This window comes from Pithys albifrons, chromosome 7 (genome assembly GCF_047495875.1).
Source record: "Pithys albifrons albifrons isolate INPA30051 chromosome 7, PitAlb_v1, whole genome shotgun sequence".
Taxonomy (NCBI): domain Eukaryota; kingdom Metazoa; phylum Chordata; class Aves; order Passeriformes; family Thamnophilidae; genus Pithys; species Pithys albifrons.
Window position 1 is genome coordinate 20,334,576 of NC_092464.1, and position 16,840 is coordinate 20,351,415.

Here is a 16,840-nt window from a genome sequence, read left to right on the forward strand (position 1 = left end):
ATTGCAGTTAGAGTTCAAAGCCTGTTGTCCTTGCATTTTTTTTGTGAGCCCTTTTCCTTGCTTGGGGCAGAGATTGCTGCTACTGCAAGAACAGACCTGATTTCAAAATCCTTGAAAGGTCAGGACTGCCTTGAATGTTATTGAATTATAGAACTGCAAAAGTGTATCTGTCATATTATAATCAGCCTACAGAGGCAATGCAATGCACCTGACTGATCTATGGAAAAACTGTGGAAATAGTTGCAATAATTAACAGAAATAACAAAATTTTTTAAAGTGTTTAGCAAAGTTGATAGGCAGGAACTCACAATGCATAAGCAAAATTATTTCGAAGTGTGTCTCAGCAGTTAATGCATTTTATGTGATAAAAATAGTATTTTTTGACAAGGGAATGGCGAATTTTACACTATACTTCATTGTGTTGCTCTTTTTCTTTCCTAAGACCTCAGTGGTTTAGGCAAGTGAGTTAGCACTACCATAACTGTAGCAATGAAAGTAACTTACGGCAGCCAACCTCATCTTCCCGAAGGTGGCAGTCAGGCACACCATCACACTTCAGAAGGGATGGGATACAGCCTGTGGAGGGACACAGGAACTCTGTTTCCTTGCAGGAGCCTGGAGTTATGGTGGTAGGCCTCTTCACGGGACAGTGCATTTCATCACTTCCATCCAAACACTCTTCAACCCCATTGCATCTTGCAGTGAGGGACAAACACTGCTGCACATACGCGCAGGTGAACTTGTCACTACTGCAAGTTGGAGGGTGTGGATCAGCTGATCCTACAAGATGAAAAAAGAATATTTATTGATTATCTTTCAGAAGAGAAAAACACAGCTCCTAAGTGCAGAACACAGTATTAAAAACTTTTTGTCTCATATTAACTCCATGGTTGTTACTGCAGCATTTTGCTTCTCAAACTCAATTTCAGCATTTATTTTGATCCTATTACTTTTTTTTGCCATGTATGCATAGAAGGGTTAATTCCAAAGTATTAATAAATCTTGTCTTTCACCCTGTATCTGTAAAGTGTTAAAATAACCCTCAAGTTACAATCTTCCTCTATTTGTTCTGAATGGGTGAACAAATCAGACTATGTAAGTCTCAATCAGCAAGGAGTAGAATTCATGGAAAGCTGTAATACAGGCTAAGGTCTGAACCTTCAGAAGAGTAGGAAAAAGATTTTCATAGAGCAACAACAAAGATTTTTACTGATCTACTTTATTATCACTCAGATTCTATAGCTTAGTTTGATGTGATAGACAATTAAACCACAGAAAACACTAGACAAAAGTAAGTTTCCAGGGTACAACTAAAGAAAAAAAAAGTTTTAAAATTTCAGACTTTCACTAATTCAGACAACTGACAAGAAAAGAAATAACACATGCTTACTTGCTTTGCTGGAAGAAAATACTGGAAAAATCTTTCTGTGATCATGTATTTAAAAAAGTTTATCTCAGACACTTAAGTTCCTCTTTCCTCCTACATAAATCATTGCAACTGAATTTTATCAGCAGAAGATTCAGAGAAAGTGAATTCTAAGGAGTTGGCTATGCTAATGCTGTGTTTCTTAATATCATCAGTGTCTCCTGTGGAAGCAATGTGATGGATTCTTGTACTTGTCATGTGCAGGGAAAAGAAAAACGTCTACAATTTCGCTCTACACAGTTAATCTTCTCAAGGTCAGTTTGTAGCAGGTGACTAATAAATGTAATATGATTGCTAGAGACAAGGAAAGCCAAATGAATATCCCGACCTCTGTAAAAGAGAGGAGGAGTTTTGCTGTTGACTTGGCTGAAGCAGAACACATCAAGCACAAAAGTCCTGGCTGGGTCTTAGCTTGTCTTTTGAAATGGTGCAAGCATTGTTCTCCAGATGTCAAGTGTTACTGCTGCATTGTGGCAGAACATGCTGTAAACGATTATGTGGATTTGGGGATGATTTGATGACTTTAAATTCACTGGTCACAGCAGTATAATTGTGCATTCTGCAATACCAGGCTGGAGTTTTACAGCATGAGAACTTTGCTGAAACAGGCTCAGTTTCTAAGATACCTACATCATGAATAACAATAACATTCTGTTAAAAAAACCCACCCTTCTAATGCATTTAGATAAACAGAATACTAGCATCATTTTACCATCTGGTTGTTTGTGAAACAGTTAGAAGGAAAAAGATCTCAAATATCTGTCTAATATATTAAATTCCATCATGTTGCTAGAAAAATGTATTTGATACACTGGACATAATCTCAATATAAAACAAAAAAAATGGGGTTTGATGCAGTGAAAATAATAACCTAGTGATCTTTTACCCTCTTTGTATTCAGAATTATATCATAAATGCCTCAAAGATGTGTACATGGGACTGAAAAAGTTGTGGTTTCATATGTGTTTTATAAATATGTTAATAAAAAAAAATCATTTATGGTACTTCAAAAGGCCTCACTCAAAACCTATAGACATTTAAATCATATAGTAGATCGATTTTGAACAAATGAAAAGTTTTGGTTTTGCCTTTTTTCCTACTTTAGTACCATGTTTTAGCAGACAGTTAATAGTAACTCATAAAGATGTTAGAATTTGGTTTGCAATATAGAATTTTCATATAAGAATTTTTTTGTATTTTTAGATTGCACTTGCTCTGGGCGGGGGTGGGGGAGCAGGAAGAGTATGATTATATTCGACAGCAATTTTTTTTCTTTCTTTACTTGACCCTTCTCTCTCAGTGCCTAAGAGGCATTTAGGCAGCAAAAATGACTTAAGCTGCAGTCAGTTCTGCTTAAGCACACACTTTTGTCCTTGCACAGTTCTGTGTTATCTTTTCTGTGTTCTGATACAGTGGAAATTAAACCCAGTTCCACTAACTTTGACTTTCTTCTGGTTGCTTGTTTATGTTGCAGGAAAGATTCCATTTATAGCTCATTTTTGAGTATTTAATTTTCTATACCTGTCCAGTTCATTATATGTTTGCTAACATGTTTTTATCCAACTTTGTTCTGTAAACTGAAATCCCCTCTTATACTCAGTAATTCTTGAATGTTTAGCTTCTTATGAATCCAGTCTTGAGTGTTAAACTATTTTCAGGCTTTTGTAGCACTGATCAGTTTAGCATTCTGGTCTGAATCATATAAATGACCTTATGTATGTAAATAATCCCATACTAAACTAATTATTTAGCCAAATGCTTGAATGCTTTATTGAATAGTGGATTCTTTTAATTATTATTATTTTATATCATGATTCCCTGTGGTTGTTAGAAAATAATTTGTGGGATGAAGCTCTTTCTGACCTGCAAACCAGTTATTTTAGAGTGTGCAATGCTCACTAAGGGCAGTGAAGATGTGTTCAGTTTATGGTAGATGTTAAATTAGTGGCAAAGTTAACCAAGGCTCTTGTTGAGGTTTCTTTTAAGTTTCCAGTACACTGACAAAAATTCAAAATCATACCCTGAAATCAGTAAAATCATTTTAGATCAGAACCATGCATGAGATGAGAATATACTTCAAAGACCATAGAAATATTCCATTGCTTTTTAGCCCACATTATGTATTAATTAGTTCACATCTGTTTGGTTTCAGATACAATAGGAAAATTGTGCTCTGGATGACATTCTGTAAAAATGAGGTTTGCCATGGTCTACCAAAACTCTATTCACAAGCTCAATTTATTTTGTTGAAACAAGGTAAGCTATAAATGTTTTTCTTAAATATAAATTAAATCTGCCTGGTAAAAATTTTGAAAATTTATAAAAACATTAATTTGTATATAGTTAACATGTTTAAAAAACTAATTAGGAATATGCAAATGTAGAAAATCATTAGTAATTCCAACTGAAAAGAAATCTCAAAGCAACATTAATGCAAAACTAATTACTTGTATTCAAAGCTACCATCTATGTAATTATTTAAGCTCATCATTGCAGTATCTGCTACTGACATATTTCCTTCTAAAGAGTGGCAATATTTGTTCTGTTTTCTTGCCACTGGGAAGAATTTAACTAACATGTTAACACTGCAATGTGGTTTGCAGTGAAAAATGAGCTGGCACTAATGAGAGACTCATCCTAAAGTCATACCCTCCATGTGCTGACTCGCACAGTGGAACACTCACCCAGCTCAGCCAGAGAAACTAACTTGAAACTTATGGGTCTCCATCAATCTTATATTCCCCTCTCACAGATATATATATGAAAGTTATTAAAACAGCAAAACTTGAAGTGTGCTTTTTCAATGCAAATCAGACTATCTGGTTGTGGCCCATAGGTCATTTCTGACACGTAATATTATTAGATTTAACAATTGCCTAATACTGACATGCCAAGAAAACGTTTCCGTCACCTTTTCCCAAATGCAGAAAAGATGTTCCCAACACAACACTCATCTCAGTGCCGTGCAGCTCTCATTTTCAGAGCACGTTCAGGAGTGGAGGAGATACAGTACAGGTCACTTTTTTTAAAAAGCAGCATCTATTTGAAACTGTTTAAGGCATTGGAGAGATATCTACTAAAAATGATGAGATCTAAGGAAGACAGGATAAAAGATTTTTATATCCAAACTGCATAATCACTTAAAAATAGGACTAAATATCTTCAAGAATACATTCAGTATTTGCACACAGATGAAAAGCAAACTGAACAAAACCAATTTCAGCAAAAATAACCTCTGCACTGCAAAACACTGAGTCTGTTTTTAGATCTGCATGGAAAACTGCAGCAAACTGTTGATGTTCCATCACAGCTAAAGGACTCATGACTTTTTAAGTAGCAAGCTGAGTACATGTCCTTACTTATTTTACCTTGCACTCAGTGTTTTACTTTGCACTGTGTTTTATTTGCACTTATTTTTACCACATATATGGCGAATAATCAAAATTAAAGGTTTTAAAATGTGCATATAACATCGGTTTGTATATCATAAAAAGGGCATTTTAATTAGGTTCTTAAACCTGACCTTTTTAATTTGTTCCTATTCCTTTGTAAAACATACTCACACAGCTGTGCTGGCCTGGCAGTGCTACTGCACAAGCATCTTCACACTTTGAGAAGTTAGGTAGCTGAGACAGATGGAAAAACATGAAAACCAGACCAGTGTGTAAAGCAAAGAAAATTTGGTATGTACTGCTTCATGAACTGTAATAACTACAGCTGAGTCTATCTGTATTTCATTGTTGTCAGATCAATTAAGTGCTTTTAAATACATTTTTACTGCAATGTGCTAACCATCAAAACATGTTTACAGTAAATAGAGCTCATGATGATTTGAGAGAAAAAAGCCTTTACAATATGAAAAGTATTAAGTCAATAAGTGCTCATCATCAAAGACGTAATTACATATTTGTGAGATAGGGATTTGTAAAAGCCTGTACTCTTGTTTGCTGAACATTTTCTGTACACATCTGCTTTGTTGTATTATTGTCCTTGTCATCCATGGAGCGTAATGATCCTCTTTCCTGCCTGTAAAGCAAACTCCACAGGTTGGCACTGCAAACATTTTGCTCATGAATCAGGATTCAGTCATGGGAAACCACAGAACTGCTATTACCCTAATGTTAATATAACATAAATGTTTATATTACGCAGTCTTTAGCATGGCAAGGAATACACAAACATGTTTAATTTGAATGAAGCAACACCTCCAGGCTATCCTCCTCTTTTCTGCCTTTCTTCTTCAAATACCAAGATCTCTGAGGCAGAGTAGGTCTACTTTTATATTTATATATCACCTGTAACAGAGAATTTTAATGAAGACTAATGGACCTTGGCATTAGACTGAACACCAGAAAGCATGGAATAAAGTTACCACATAAGATATTAGGCAGCATTTATCAGTTGTATCAGAGCTCTCTATAAAACCTATTTAAGTAAATGGGACAACTCCTATTGATTTTAATGGGCCTTGAATCAGACCCTTAAAAACGAACCACCTGTCTGGTATATTTACATAAGTAATTTGCCTAGTAAATCTAATAAAAAAACGGTGGACCTATTAACTGTATCTAAAAGAGGCCAAAAATAACCCCCTCCAATAGTTTTCATTAGACAAGAGTATAAACTAATTACAGGCCCAAAACAGTTGAAATAGGTGTCAGCCCTTACTTTCACTTCAATAAACATTGGAGCAGGCCATGAAATCAGCCCATTCAAGGTGGCTGCAAGGAAACAATCTTGTTAAAAAAATTAATCAGACTAAAGTTGCTCAAATACTTTAACAATCTGTCCATGAGATTTTATCAGTTTCAGTAAAGCTTCTGCTAGAAAATAAAATGTTAATTTCCAAGATTGTAAAAAAGACAATAAAGGGGGAAAATTGAATCTAGCCAATTCAATTTTTAAGTCTTCTCCCTTCATGACAAGACAGAGGTATGGATCAGGGTGCTGAAATGGGTCCCAGAGACCCTGTTACAAAGCCAGAACTAACAAAAGCAGAACTTCAGAATGTTATAGGTCTGTGCAGAATTTATTTTAAATTATCACAGTTTGCTAACATACAAACATAATAAAAAATAGACAGGCTTACTGCCAGTAAAATCAAGCAATGATTTAGTTTTCATTCAGAGAACTACTGCTTCTTCCTGGAATACACTGACTACCTGCAACAACAATATGGCCTTTTTATGTCATATTTCTGCTAAGAACAGTTTGAGAATTGCCAGCTGAAGTGGGCTGGACTAGAGACCAGGTTTCAGTGGAGGATAGAGCAGTTTCTTGGAATCGGCATATTTTCATAAGTGGAGTGAGAACACAGCACTATCTTTTATTTCTCAGCCTTTGAAAAAAAAAAGCATACAAATTTATTGTCAGCTGAGAAGAGCCCTGAAGAAAAGATTGATATGATTTTGAGATAAATCTGGCTTGTGATTCACTCTTATTGAGGAGACAGGTAAGTTTTACATAATGAAGAATCTGAGAATATTCTTCTCTGTAACATAATATCATGAAATCATTTAATTCCAAAAAATATTTCTTTCCATCCCTCTAAGGAAATATGTTGATTCTTTTGAACAAACTTAGCAAGGCAAAATATAATTTCTGTGATTTGAGGGTTTTTTTGGTGTAAACAGATGGGGTTTGGAGGTTCAATATCAATGAAACTATTTTAAAACACTGTTAATAAATCCAGAGAATTTTAATTTCCCAAAAGGCATCTATCTCAATTCATAAGACTTCTGTATTCTGCACAAATTATAAGAATGTAGAGAGAAACTGAAGACTTTGGGCCAAGATATTGTATTTGTTAATTTAAACTTACTCAACATAATGGCATTCAGGGCTTGCCAATAAATATGCTAGTTGATACAGTGTAATTATCTTATACTAAAATCATTCCCAGTTCCTTTCCTGCAAAATCCACAACTTTTGATTTTTGGTGCCAGCTAGGTCTGGCTGCACTGGAAGATACCAGAACAGGCTGAAGAAGTTTTCTAAGGTACTATGGCCTGGATCACAATTTTGACTCCTTAAAAATGCAGAAATGCCCTATCTCTGCCAAGCAACAATGATTTAAAGCATGTACTGATTGGTTTCAGGTAAAAACTAAATAACTAGAGAAACTATTCACAAATATCTCTGGTATCCCTAGTCCTCTATTACTACTACTCTTGCTTTCCTCTTACTCTCTTTTGTTTTTACAAGCAACCTCCCCCAACAGCTCCCCTTGATTCATCTCTTGCCCTTGAGGAAAGAAACTCCCTGAGTTCCTTCTTTCTATCTCCCTGAGAAAAAAACTCAACCTGAAAGAGATTTCTGCTTCACTGCAAGCATGAGCAAACAAGCTAACAGCAATTCCCCTGGCTCTGCAACTTAAAGAAACCAGAAGTTAAGTCTCCTCTACAGTTTTTCCCCATGATCTAACACTGTAGTATCAGCAACTCAGACAGTTAACCCTTCCTGTATTTCCTACACTCAGGCTCTGGGAGTTTCAGAGATGGATAGTTGACTCTATCTGAGATTGTGTCAGATGAGCCCAGTTCCACTGCAGAATTATCTCAGTGTTGCTTCACACACACACACCCAGGGACAACACGCATGGGCACACTCCTCAGCTTCTCCTCTGTGCCACTGGGCTCTTTTTTTTTTTTTTTGGACAAACCTCACCCAAACACCTCTTCTACCTTTTGTATTCTTGCCTCTTAATTAGACACAAGTTTCATTTATGCTTTTCTTGTAGTGAAATGGGATCTACTCAAACTACTGGAGAGCATATAAAGTTATCTAGGTTTCTAGACTATTTCCTTGTTTGACTACTTTGCCCATAATGCTCTGTATAGGAGAAACATTTTGGCCAATTCATCTTTTGCTTTTTGTTCAATTCAGGATTCATTGTTTTTATGACCCTGAAAACAAAAAGGGTTTGGACATTTCCTGAGTAACACTGAAAATTACAGAGATTTTTAGTAGGCAGATAGATAGCATTATGTGATAAGAAGAACTTGTGAGGAGAGTTATCAAATGCTTTTGACATATTTGGACACAGTAGCCATGTGATATTTAGAAAAACTTCATAAAGACAAATAATTCAACATTCATAACTGTGACCCTGAGATTAGCTCAGTTGGTACTAACAACACCAAGGTTGTGGTTTTGATCCTCATGAGCCATTCAGTTAAGAGCCAGACTCAACGATCCTTGTGAGTCCCTTCCAACTTAGAAAGGATTCTGTGGTATCTGAATAATGGGCACAGAGAAAGCAAAATATTCAATTATCTTTCATCTCTATATTGGAAAAAGTAAAGAGAGATGTGAGTAAAAGAGTGTTCAATAATGTGGTTAAAGATTGTCATTATACATAATCACACAGATTCTGTTGTGAAGCAAATGGAAGTCTGTGGCAGGAAGATCAGTATTCAAAGAGTATGTTTCATAAAACAGAGATAAAATAGGGAGGAAAAGTCCTCAATATGTGGTTGGGCACTGGAACAGGCTCCCCTGGGAAGAGGTCATAGCACCAAGCCTGCCTGAGTTCAAGAAGCATTTGGACAATACTCTCAGGCACAGGCTGTGCCTCTTGAGGGTGTACCGCACAGGGCTAAGACTCGATGATCCTTGTGGGTCACTTCCAATTCAGGATGTTTTGTGATTCTATGAATATATGTTATGAGAAACAAAGAAAAATTAACTAGCCATGATGTCATGACATTAGGGTTTCCAGGCATATGTACCTTTGCTCTGGTTTCTATCCAAAATCCCAAAGAGATTGACTTCTAAAGAATTGCTAGTCCCTTCTTTTTTTTTTTTTTAATGAGATACCTTCAAGACACTACATATTATAAAAAATTATAATAGTTTAGAGTAGTATTGATTTTTAACACCTTGATCAGCCACATAGATTTTTTAATTTTCTTTCTTTCTTTCTTTCTTTCTTTCTTTCTTTCTTTCTTTCTTTCTTTCTTTCTTTCTTTCTTTCTTTCTTTCTTTCTTTCTTTCTTTCTTTCTTTCTTTCTTTCTTTCTTTCTTTCTTTCTTTCTTTCTTTCTTTCTTTCTTTCTTTCTTTCTTTCTTTCTTTCTTTCTTTTTCTTTCTTTCCTCTATCTAGCTAAATCGAAATAATCTTTAAAGACACAATTCTTTTACTAAGTTATTCAATGAAAAAGTATGAAAATCTATATTCATTCAACTATGTTTGAATTATTACCACTCATAAGGAGTTTGAAACAGACACCAGCAATAAAGTTAATTTTCTTCCACCCTGAAAGAAGGCCTTACAACTCTGGTCCTTTGGGACACCTTTCTTCTCATCTTGGTGCCTGAGCTCGCACCCATCACAACTTTTTGGTATGATATCACATATATTCTGCTGTTGTTTGGAGGTCAATGCAAATTATTTAACTCTAAAGGAACTTCAGGAACTTCAGGAGTGGGTCTGTCAGGTGTGCATCTACTGAGAGCTCTGAAACTCTATTATGGAGAAGTCTTAAAGGAATCCTACCCACCAGACAAAAGACTGAATCACCAAGATTTAAATAAAATTTCCATACATTCAAGACCTAAATGAGAAAGCACTGAACAGCTTTTCTATTCATGAATATAAGCCTAGATTCATACATGCAGCAGTATATAATTAAATTTTTGAATATTAAAAATTTCCCTGGTGTTAAAAGAAGAAAAGACAAGTTTGAGGGGAAAAAAAAAAAGCAACAGAGGGTCATTATTTTGAGACAATGTATGGCTTAGGAAGACTGAATTACAAATGGCTGGCAATGGGAAAAAACAGTATGAATAGTTCCCCTTTTCTTATATTCTTTCCCAGGTATCAGACAGGTTATATGGCTTGATGCACTTTTTCCTTGCTTACTATTGCTGACCAGAAGTTCTGAGGAGGCCTATCCAAAATTTTGTTTGAAATATAAATCTCTGTCTCGTAGTTCTTTGCAATATTCTTTTAGAAAGTCAGAAGAGGTGATCTATAGAGAAGGATGTAGCTGTATCTCATGACCTCATTGTGATGGCTCAAAGAAACTGAAGATTCAATTTCTGGAGTATATCAGGTTTTAGGATACTGAAAGCCTTTGTGCACATTTTTTTATAAAGACCTTTATAGGTTGCTTTGACTTAAATGTAAAACCAAAACCAGTCTTATAATTCACAGATTCTGATTTGCTTCTTCTATTTTTTTCTTCACAAGTGAAAGCTTGCTCATAAGTAAGGAGTATTTAAAACCTTTACAGAAGGCCTAGTTTGTGCTACAGAGCAATGGGGAGACTTGGGTTAAGGTTAGAGTTCTGTCACGTCAAAGCAAGCTTTTCACCTATCAAAATCCACTAAAAGTTTTACTGTATTTCAGTACAGGCAAATCTCAACCTTTTGTTGGTCACCTGTGTGGTGAAGTCAAAAACTATGTGTATGTCTGTATGGCCAGACTTCGCAAAAGAAGATTTGGAAGGGCTCTCCCCACGTGGGTGTGCCCTTCAATCCTGCGTAGTGGATTTTTTAGGCACAGCGTGCGCAGACCTGGCCCCACTGTTTAAGTCCTAAGGTCCATATGCCACAGCCAAGTGAGCCTGGACAGTAACAGTGAAGTCCTCGGGACTGTCACAGCACCTGATACTAACTGGGGCTGACCGCCGAGCATCCGAGATCTGACGGGATGGGATGGCAGGGAGGCATTGAGCTGCCAGGGGACGGTCCTCACTGAGACTCAAACTCAGGTCCTTGCGATTCAGAGTCCAGAGTGCTCTCCTTTACACCATGGGACTGCCCCAAAGTCAAGAACTATAACATCAGAAAAAAACCCAACCCACAGCAGTCTGGCAAAGAGCATTTTTTGTATTCACAATTCCATCATGATCAGATGACCCAGTGATAGAGAGGACATGTTCTGTCTGTACTTAGTGTTTTGCATTACTTGAACTGCCCTTTTATCTCCAATGCATCCTTACATAATGATGTTTTCTCCAGCAGACAAATCTTTCAGGGGAGAAGAAAGCTGCGGTAAGGTGTGAGGGGCAATTTTTAATAGTGATCATCCTTTCTCGTGTGTTAAGTTTACAGGCTAAAAAAACAGGTTTTTTAAAAATTCTTTGTGAAGAAAGGAATGGATTTAAAAAAAAAAGAGGCTCTAAAATAAATGAAAGATGATGAAAATTAGTTCACAGAACAGAAGAAAAGGAAAATACTTCAGATAGCATTAAGCTAAGGAAGTAAACTATAAAGACAGACTAAACCCAGAAATTAAAAAACTAGATGATAATAAGGAAAGGTGGTGAAGTTAAAAAATAGACACAAAGGCACATCTAGCTTTATTTCATTCACATTAATTATTTCACTAAGCAGCACTAAAGCATAGCTCGTGATAAGCATGACTAATGGTGGAAAAGCAAATATGAGTTTCTCACTCTAGAGCCTTGAGCACTGCATGATATTTGCACTCGTGTTTTTACCCAAGATTCATCTCAAATATGCATTTAAAAGTGTCAACACTATTCTTTTTGAATAAACCGAAACATAAAGCAATAAATTAAAGCAGTACAATTTAAGTTCACAAAAAGCTGCTGCTAAATAGGGCCTAGCAGGTAACTTCACTGCATAAAAGAGATGGAGCAGTATTCAGTGCTGACTTTGTACTGAGATTTACCTTCCAGCAGAAGATCTCCACAAGCACAAATATTTTGCTTGTGAGATCTCTGAAAGACATCACAAAATATATTTACTATCTATTTGTTTCCTGAGAACACTGTTCCAATACACAGAAGTGGTATTTGACTAATATATCACTATTTAAATTACACAGAATTTGTCCAGCGTCTCCAGTAATGAGTGAATGACAAAACATAATATTCTGATTTTCAGAAGCAGAACAAAGTTTGAATATTAAGCATTTTTGTGTTAATGCTAGGATTTACATTCAGAATATCAGTAATTTTTAGCATTTCTTTCATGCCTCCTATTTCAGCTGAACTAGGAGAAAAGAATGAATAGAAAATCTGATTCAATACTCCGGAAATTTTTGTCCATCTCAAATTAGAAATTGACTTATTTTTAATTACTTTTCTTTTGAAAAATAAGACATTAAATAAAAGGATTTTTGTTCTGTTTTTTTTTTTTTTTTTTAAATCAATCTACTACTTAAAAATTTAAAGAAAATTATTAGAACTGAGTAATAACTAAAGATTTTGGTCCCTAAAATGCACTAAATCCTGTAAAATAAGATCTTTGCACAGCTTTATCCACAGAAAATTATGGACCTTGAAAAGTGGCAAGAACACATCTCATTTAGAAGCTAACCCTGAGCTTATAAAGATCCTGTGCCACTGAGAGCTGGCTCTGCAGCTCCCTCTGCATCAGCTAGAAGCTACTTCTGCAAGAGACCTGGCTTGACTTAGCACTACCCTGACCACAGTTTGTTTAAATGTTCAGAAATATTCTTGGATATCTAGAAACTCTCATGGCTAATGAGAGCTGCCTACTTAAAAACATAAAACCCACAACTGAATTAAAGCTGCTGGTAATGTTTTATTACTTAGAGCTACCAACCAGCTAAATTGTGATTGCTTCTATTTAGAACACGTTGCCTCAGGAAACCCAAAGTAATTAAAGACAAGCTGAAAAATAATAATACAGGGAGAGGAGAAAAATCTCCAGTAGCAAAGCCGTCTTCTGAAAGGAAGAATGTTGTACAAAACCTGTACTGCAGGTAATACATTTCTCTTTGAGCTCAGTCTTTGAGTAAACATAATGAGCAGAAATCAAAGCAGGACTGACAATGGATTAGGTACACTTTCCCACCATTTCTGTTACAGTAAAATATTCTTGCTGAAATATCTACAGGACCAACTGAATTTTTAAACAGTTATTCAGCAATAACTATTATTAAAAACATAAGCTCCTCCTAAGTGGCTGCTTTTTATGAGAAACAGTACTAAAAAGTCAGAGGTAGGTTCTTCTTCCTTTATTTTATTATATGGATTTTGAGCAGTTCTTTACCTCTTCAAAAGCACAGACTTGGCCTACCTGGTGAGCAAAGCTTATTAGGACAGGACTCTTCCAAGGACAGTACTAGATACAGGTTTTCATCTGGAGAGGAGATTATGTGTGAAGTCACAAACTTCATGTAGACGGAGCAGGAATTTTTGACTTATTCAACAAACTGTAAGTAACAAATATAACTCTAACAAATTTTCTTAAGCCAAGCTTATGATATACTGTATTTGGAAGAGAGATAGGGTGTGATACAAGTTAGATATTTTGAAGTATTCTACAACTGGAAAATCTCTGGAGAAAACAAAAAGTGAATAGAAAATGTTGCTCCAATAAAATTACCTTATTTCTATAGCTATGATTATTTCATGAGTCCTTAACGCATGCTTTCCATGGGATATTTTTATTCTTTCTCTAAATTCATGCTTGGACATAAAAAATTACCAACCTGTAAGTGCCACAAAATTAGAAAAATGAGTTGTATAAATGATTGGAATATAGAACTAGGTCTTCCAGTTAATTACAGTTACTTAACATATATAATTTGAAAATTTCCCTATTTTGCTATATTATGTATGAAACTGCCTATGTAATTCTTAAGCTATGGCTAACAAAGCTGATTTACATAATAAGGGCAGAACAAATGCCTGTTTATGTACACAGTCTGCAGCTCACTGAATAACATTCCAAAATATTATTTGCCTGAGCCTATTCAGAGAAAACAAACAGAACTTTTGTTCAGCTTGAGACTGAGCAAATGCCACTTGTGTGAACATATTCTTTCACTTTCAGCTTTAATCAGCATGCGATTAATTCTTCAGGGAGGTGCTTATCACAATAAAAATAATAAAAAGTGTATTGAACAGTATGGCAACTCACACAGGTTCTCCTATTGGAACAAGAGTTGTTTTAAATGGGAGGAGAAGTCTCCAAGAAGATTTTTATAATCTTCATATTGATTTTTTTAACCATAATCACTCCTAGTTGTTCCTTGTGAATGAAGTTCTGCACAAAAAAGTTTTCTGTTTCTTTGGTTTTCTTCCCCTCTTCACTTTCCAAAACAAGAAATAGCCAATATTTCTATTAGAATATGTATTTGCACAATACTTCTCTTTTTCTGATACTGTATCATATGCTATACTTAGTTTGCAGAGGAAAGCACTGCCTTTCATACAGAATAAACAGGGCATTATAAAACATTAGATTTTTTTCCTACACAGATCAAGTCACTTAATTTTTGTAGCAGGAATGAGACTGTAAATTCTCAGAGCCTGGCAGTGAGACAATTACACTACATTGCTGAGATATTTTATGAAGGAAGTGAAGGTAAATGAACTATCCACTTTCTTTTAAAATAATTGTGAAGCACTTTCATATTCATCCATCCCAAAATAAAGACTTCATTGATTTTTTTTATAGAAGAGAAAACCAATATAGTTGAATCATGCTAGATCCCTCTCAACTCTGGTTCATAACAGCACTAGCAGGCCCTGTAAGAAAATAACTTTATTCAGACACTGAACTCAGACATCAGATATATAGGACTCCCTCTGACAGGTATAGTGCCTTTCCTTTATGGAAAAAAAAATGAAAAAAAAATTGCCATTAGGGTCATATATGACAAATTTGATCTTTCCTTTCTTCACACATTTTTCTTTCCTTTGAAAAACACATATTTCTTTGCATGCTTGTGCTGCACACATTTATTTTCTACATTCTTTTGGAATGAAGTGAGTCCTTGACATTATTACAATAATGTCAAAAGGAAAATATTTGTTTTTGTAACTGTGATATACATTGAAATACAAAATGCCATTTTCCTTTCCCTCTGAAAAGAAAACCTGTATTATATATTTGTGTAACAGCATACCTCCATCAATGCATTCTGGGGTGAAAGAAATATCATCAAGAGCAAATTCTGTGGGTTCACTGCACCCCACTTCAGCTTCAAAGGCAACTCTGAAAGGGCTGTAACCGGAGAGGACTACACTTGCATACATCCATTTGTTTTCTTCATTTCTACTAGAAGACCACATAAGAATATCCATTCCATGTTCTTCAACTGTGTAGACCTGTTGGTGTCAAAACCCAAGAGATGCAAGTGAATAAGCATTATGCCACAGGAGTGCTGGTAGCAGAGGAACAGCCCAAGCGCAGCAGAGCAGCTCCCTGCCTGGGCCCTCAGACAGGGCTCTAATCCACATCTTACTGCTGAGGGTCAGATAATACTGAATAACTTTGCTAATGTTAGTTCAGCTTCAAATAAAAAGCTATTAAGAAAAGAAATTAAAAGCACTGCTAATACAATCACTAATTGGAAAATAGAGTCTCAGCCTGACATATAGAAGTTAATGAGTAAAAGCTTAACCCCAGATTCATGTAAAACTTGAAGAAAAGACTGAGAAGGGTCTTGAGCTATCCTTTCATCTCTAAAGGTGACCTTATAGTTGATAGACTGAGTGAAGATTTTTTTAGATAAATAAAAGGCTTAGCAACTAGAGATTGAAGTCTATCCTCAGGTACTAGCAATTTATAATACAGTGTTTCAGACAGTCATAAAAAAGTGTTGCAAGCACATATAGGAAAGCCATGAATAAAAATAAATAATTAAATAGTAAAAGTGATAAGTATGACAATGAATGAAGTCACAATTCATGGTGAATTTATGTCAAGCACATGAAACTGAAGAACACAGAGGTAATTGCTCTTCCCAATAAGGTGTTCAAAATCCTTATACAGTCTAATCCTGGTCAAAAATAATGAGAAAATAAAACTGGAGTAAAGAAAATAAGCATATTCTAATAATTTCAGGTGATAACTATTCCTTTAAGGGACTGAATATTTTAGTCATTATCCTCTCCTCATCACTTTCAACAACATACTTCTCTTAAGCCTTTAAACTAATTTACCAGTGACCCATAGGTTCACGTTACCAATTTAATGCCCCAGTTCAATGATGGAATAGAAAATCTGAGGCCCAAGGAATTTATAAACTTAAACTCATACCGATAATTTGTATAACTAAATAGCCCAAACAGCATGGTAAACCACACACTCTGTAGAACTTGGTATTTTCATTAAAACATCTTTGATGCCTGAACACTCTTGCAAGTTATTTCATTTTGAGAGCAGGTGAGCATCAGGAAGACTGACATACAATGATCCAAATCAGGACCAAATTAGTCAAGCCTGACATTTGGTTATACGACTGTGTAATAGCAATATCTTGTCATCTGCATCTTGCAGGTCTAAAAGGACAGATGTCAAGAGGAAATAGTTGATTCAACCCATAAAATAAAACGAAAAAACTGTGTGTAACAGTTTTTCGCATATCAGGCTCTAAGGCCTTAAGAAGTTGTAACCCTTGATTAGATTAACTCTACACCTGAGGTTAGGACTGAGTTAGAGCACCTGTGTGTGTCTCTGGAAC

The 16,840-nt window shown here is 35.5% G+C and overlaps 1 protein-coding gene across 1 annotated transcript in view; it reads right to left on the reverse strand.

The window, feature by feature from the left end:
- Nucleotides 1-16,840, reverse strand: part of MALRD1 (MAM and LDL receptor class A domain containing 1) — a 246,509-nt gene that overhangs the window by 56,407 nt on the left and 173,262 nt on the right. Inside the window, exons 34-35 of the mRNA XM_071561243.1 lie at nt 15,281-15,482; nt 505-780 (exon numbers count right to left, since the gene is read on the reverse strand). Coding sequence (XP_071417344.1) covers nt 505-780; nt 15,281-15,482 — 478 coding nt within the window. The remainder of the gene's footprint in view (nt 1-504; nt 781-15,280; nt 15,483-16,840) is intronic.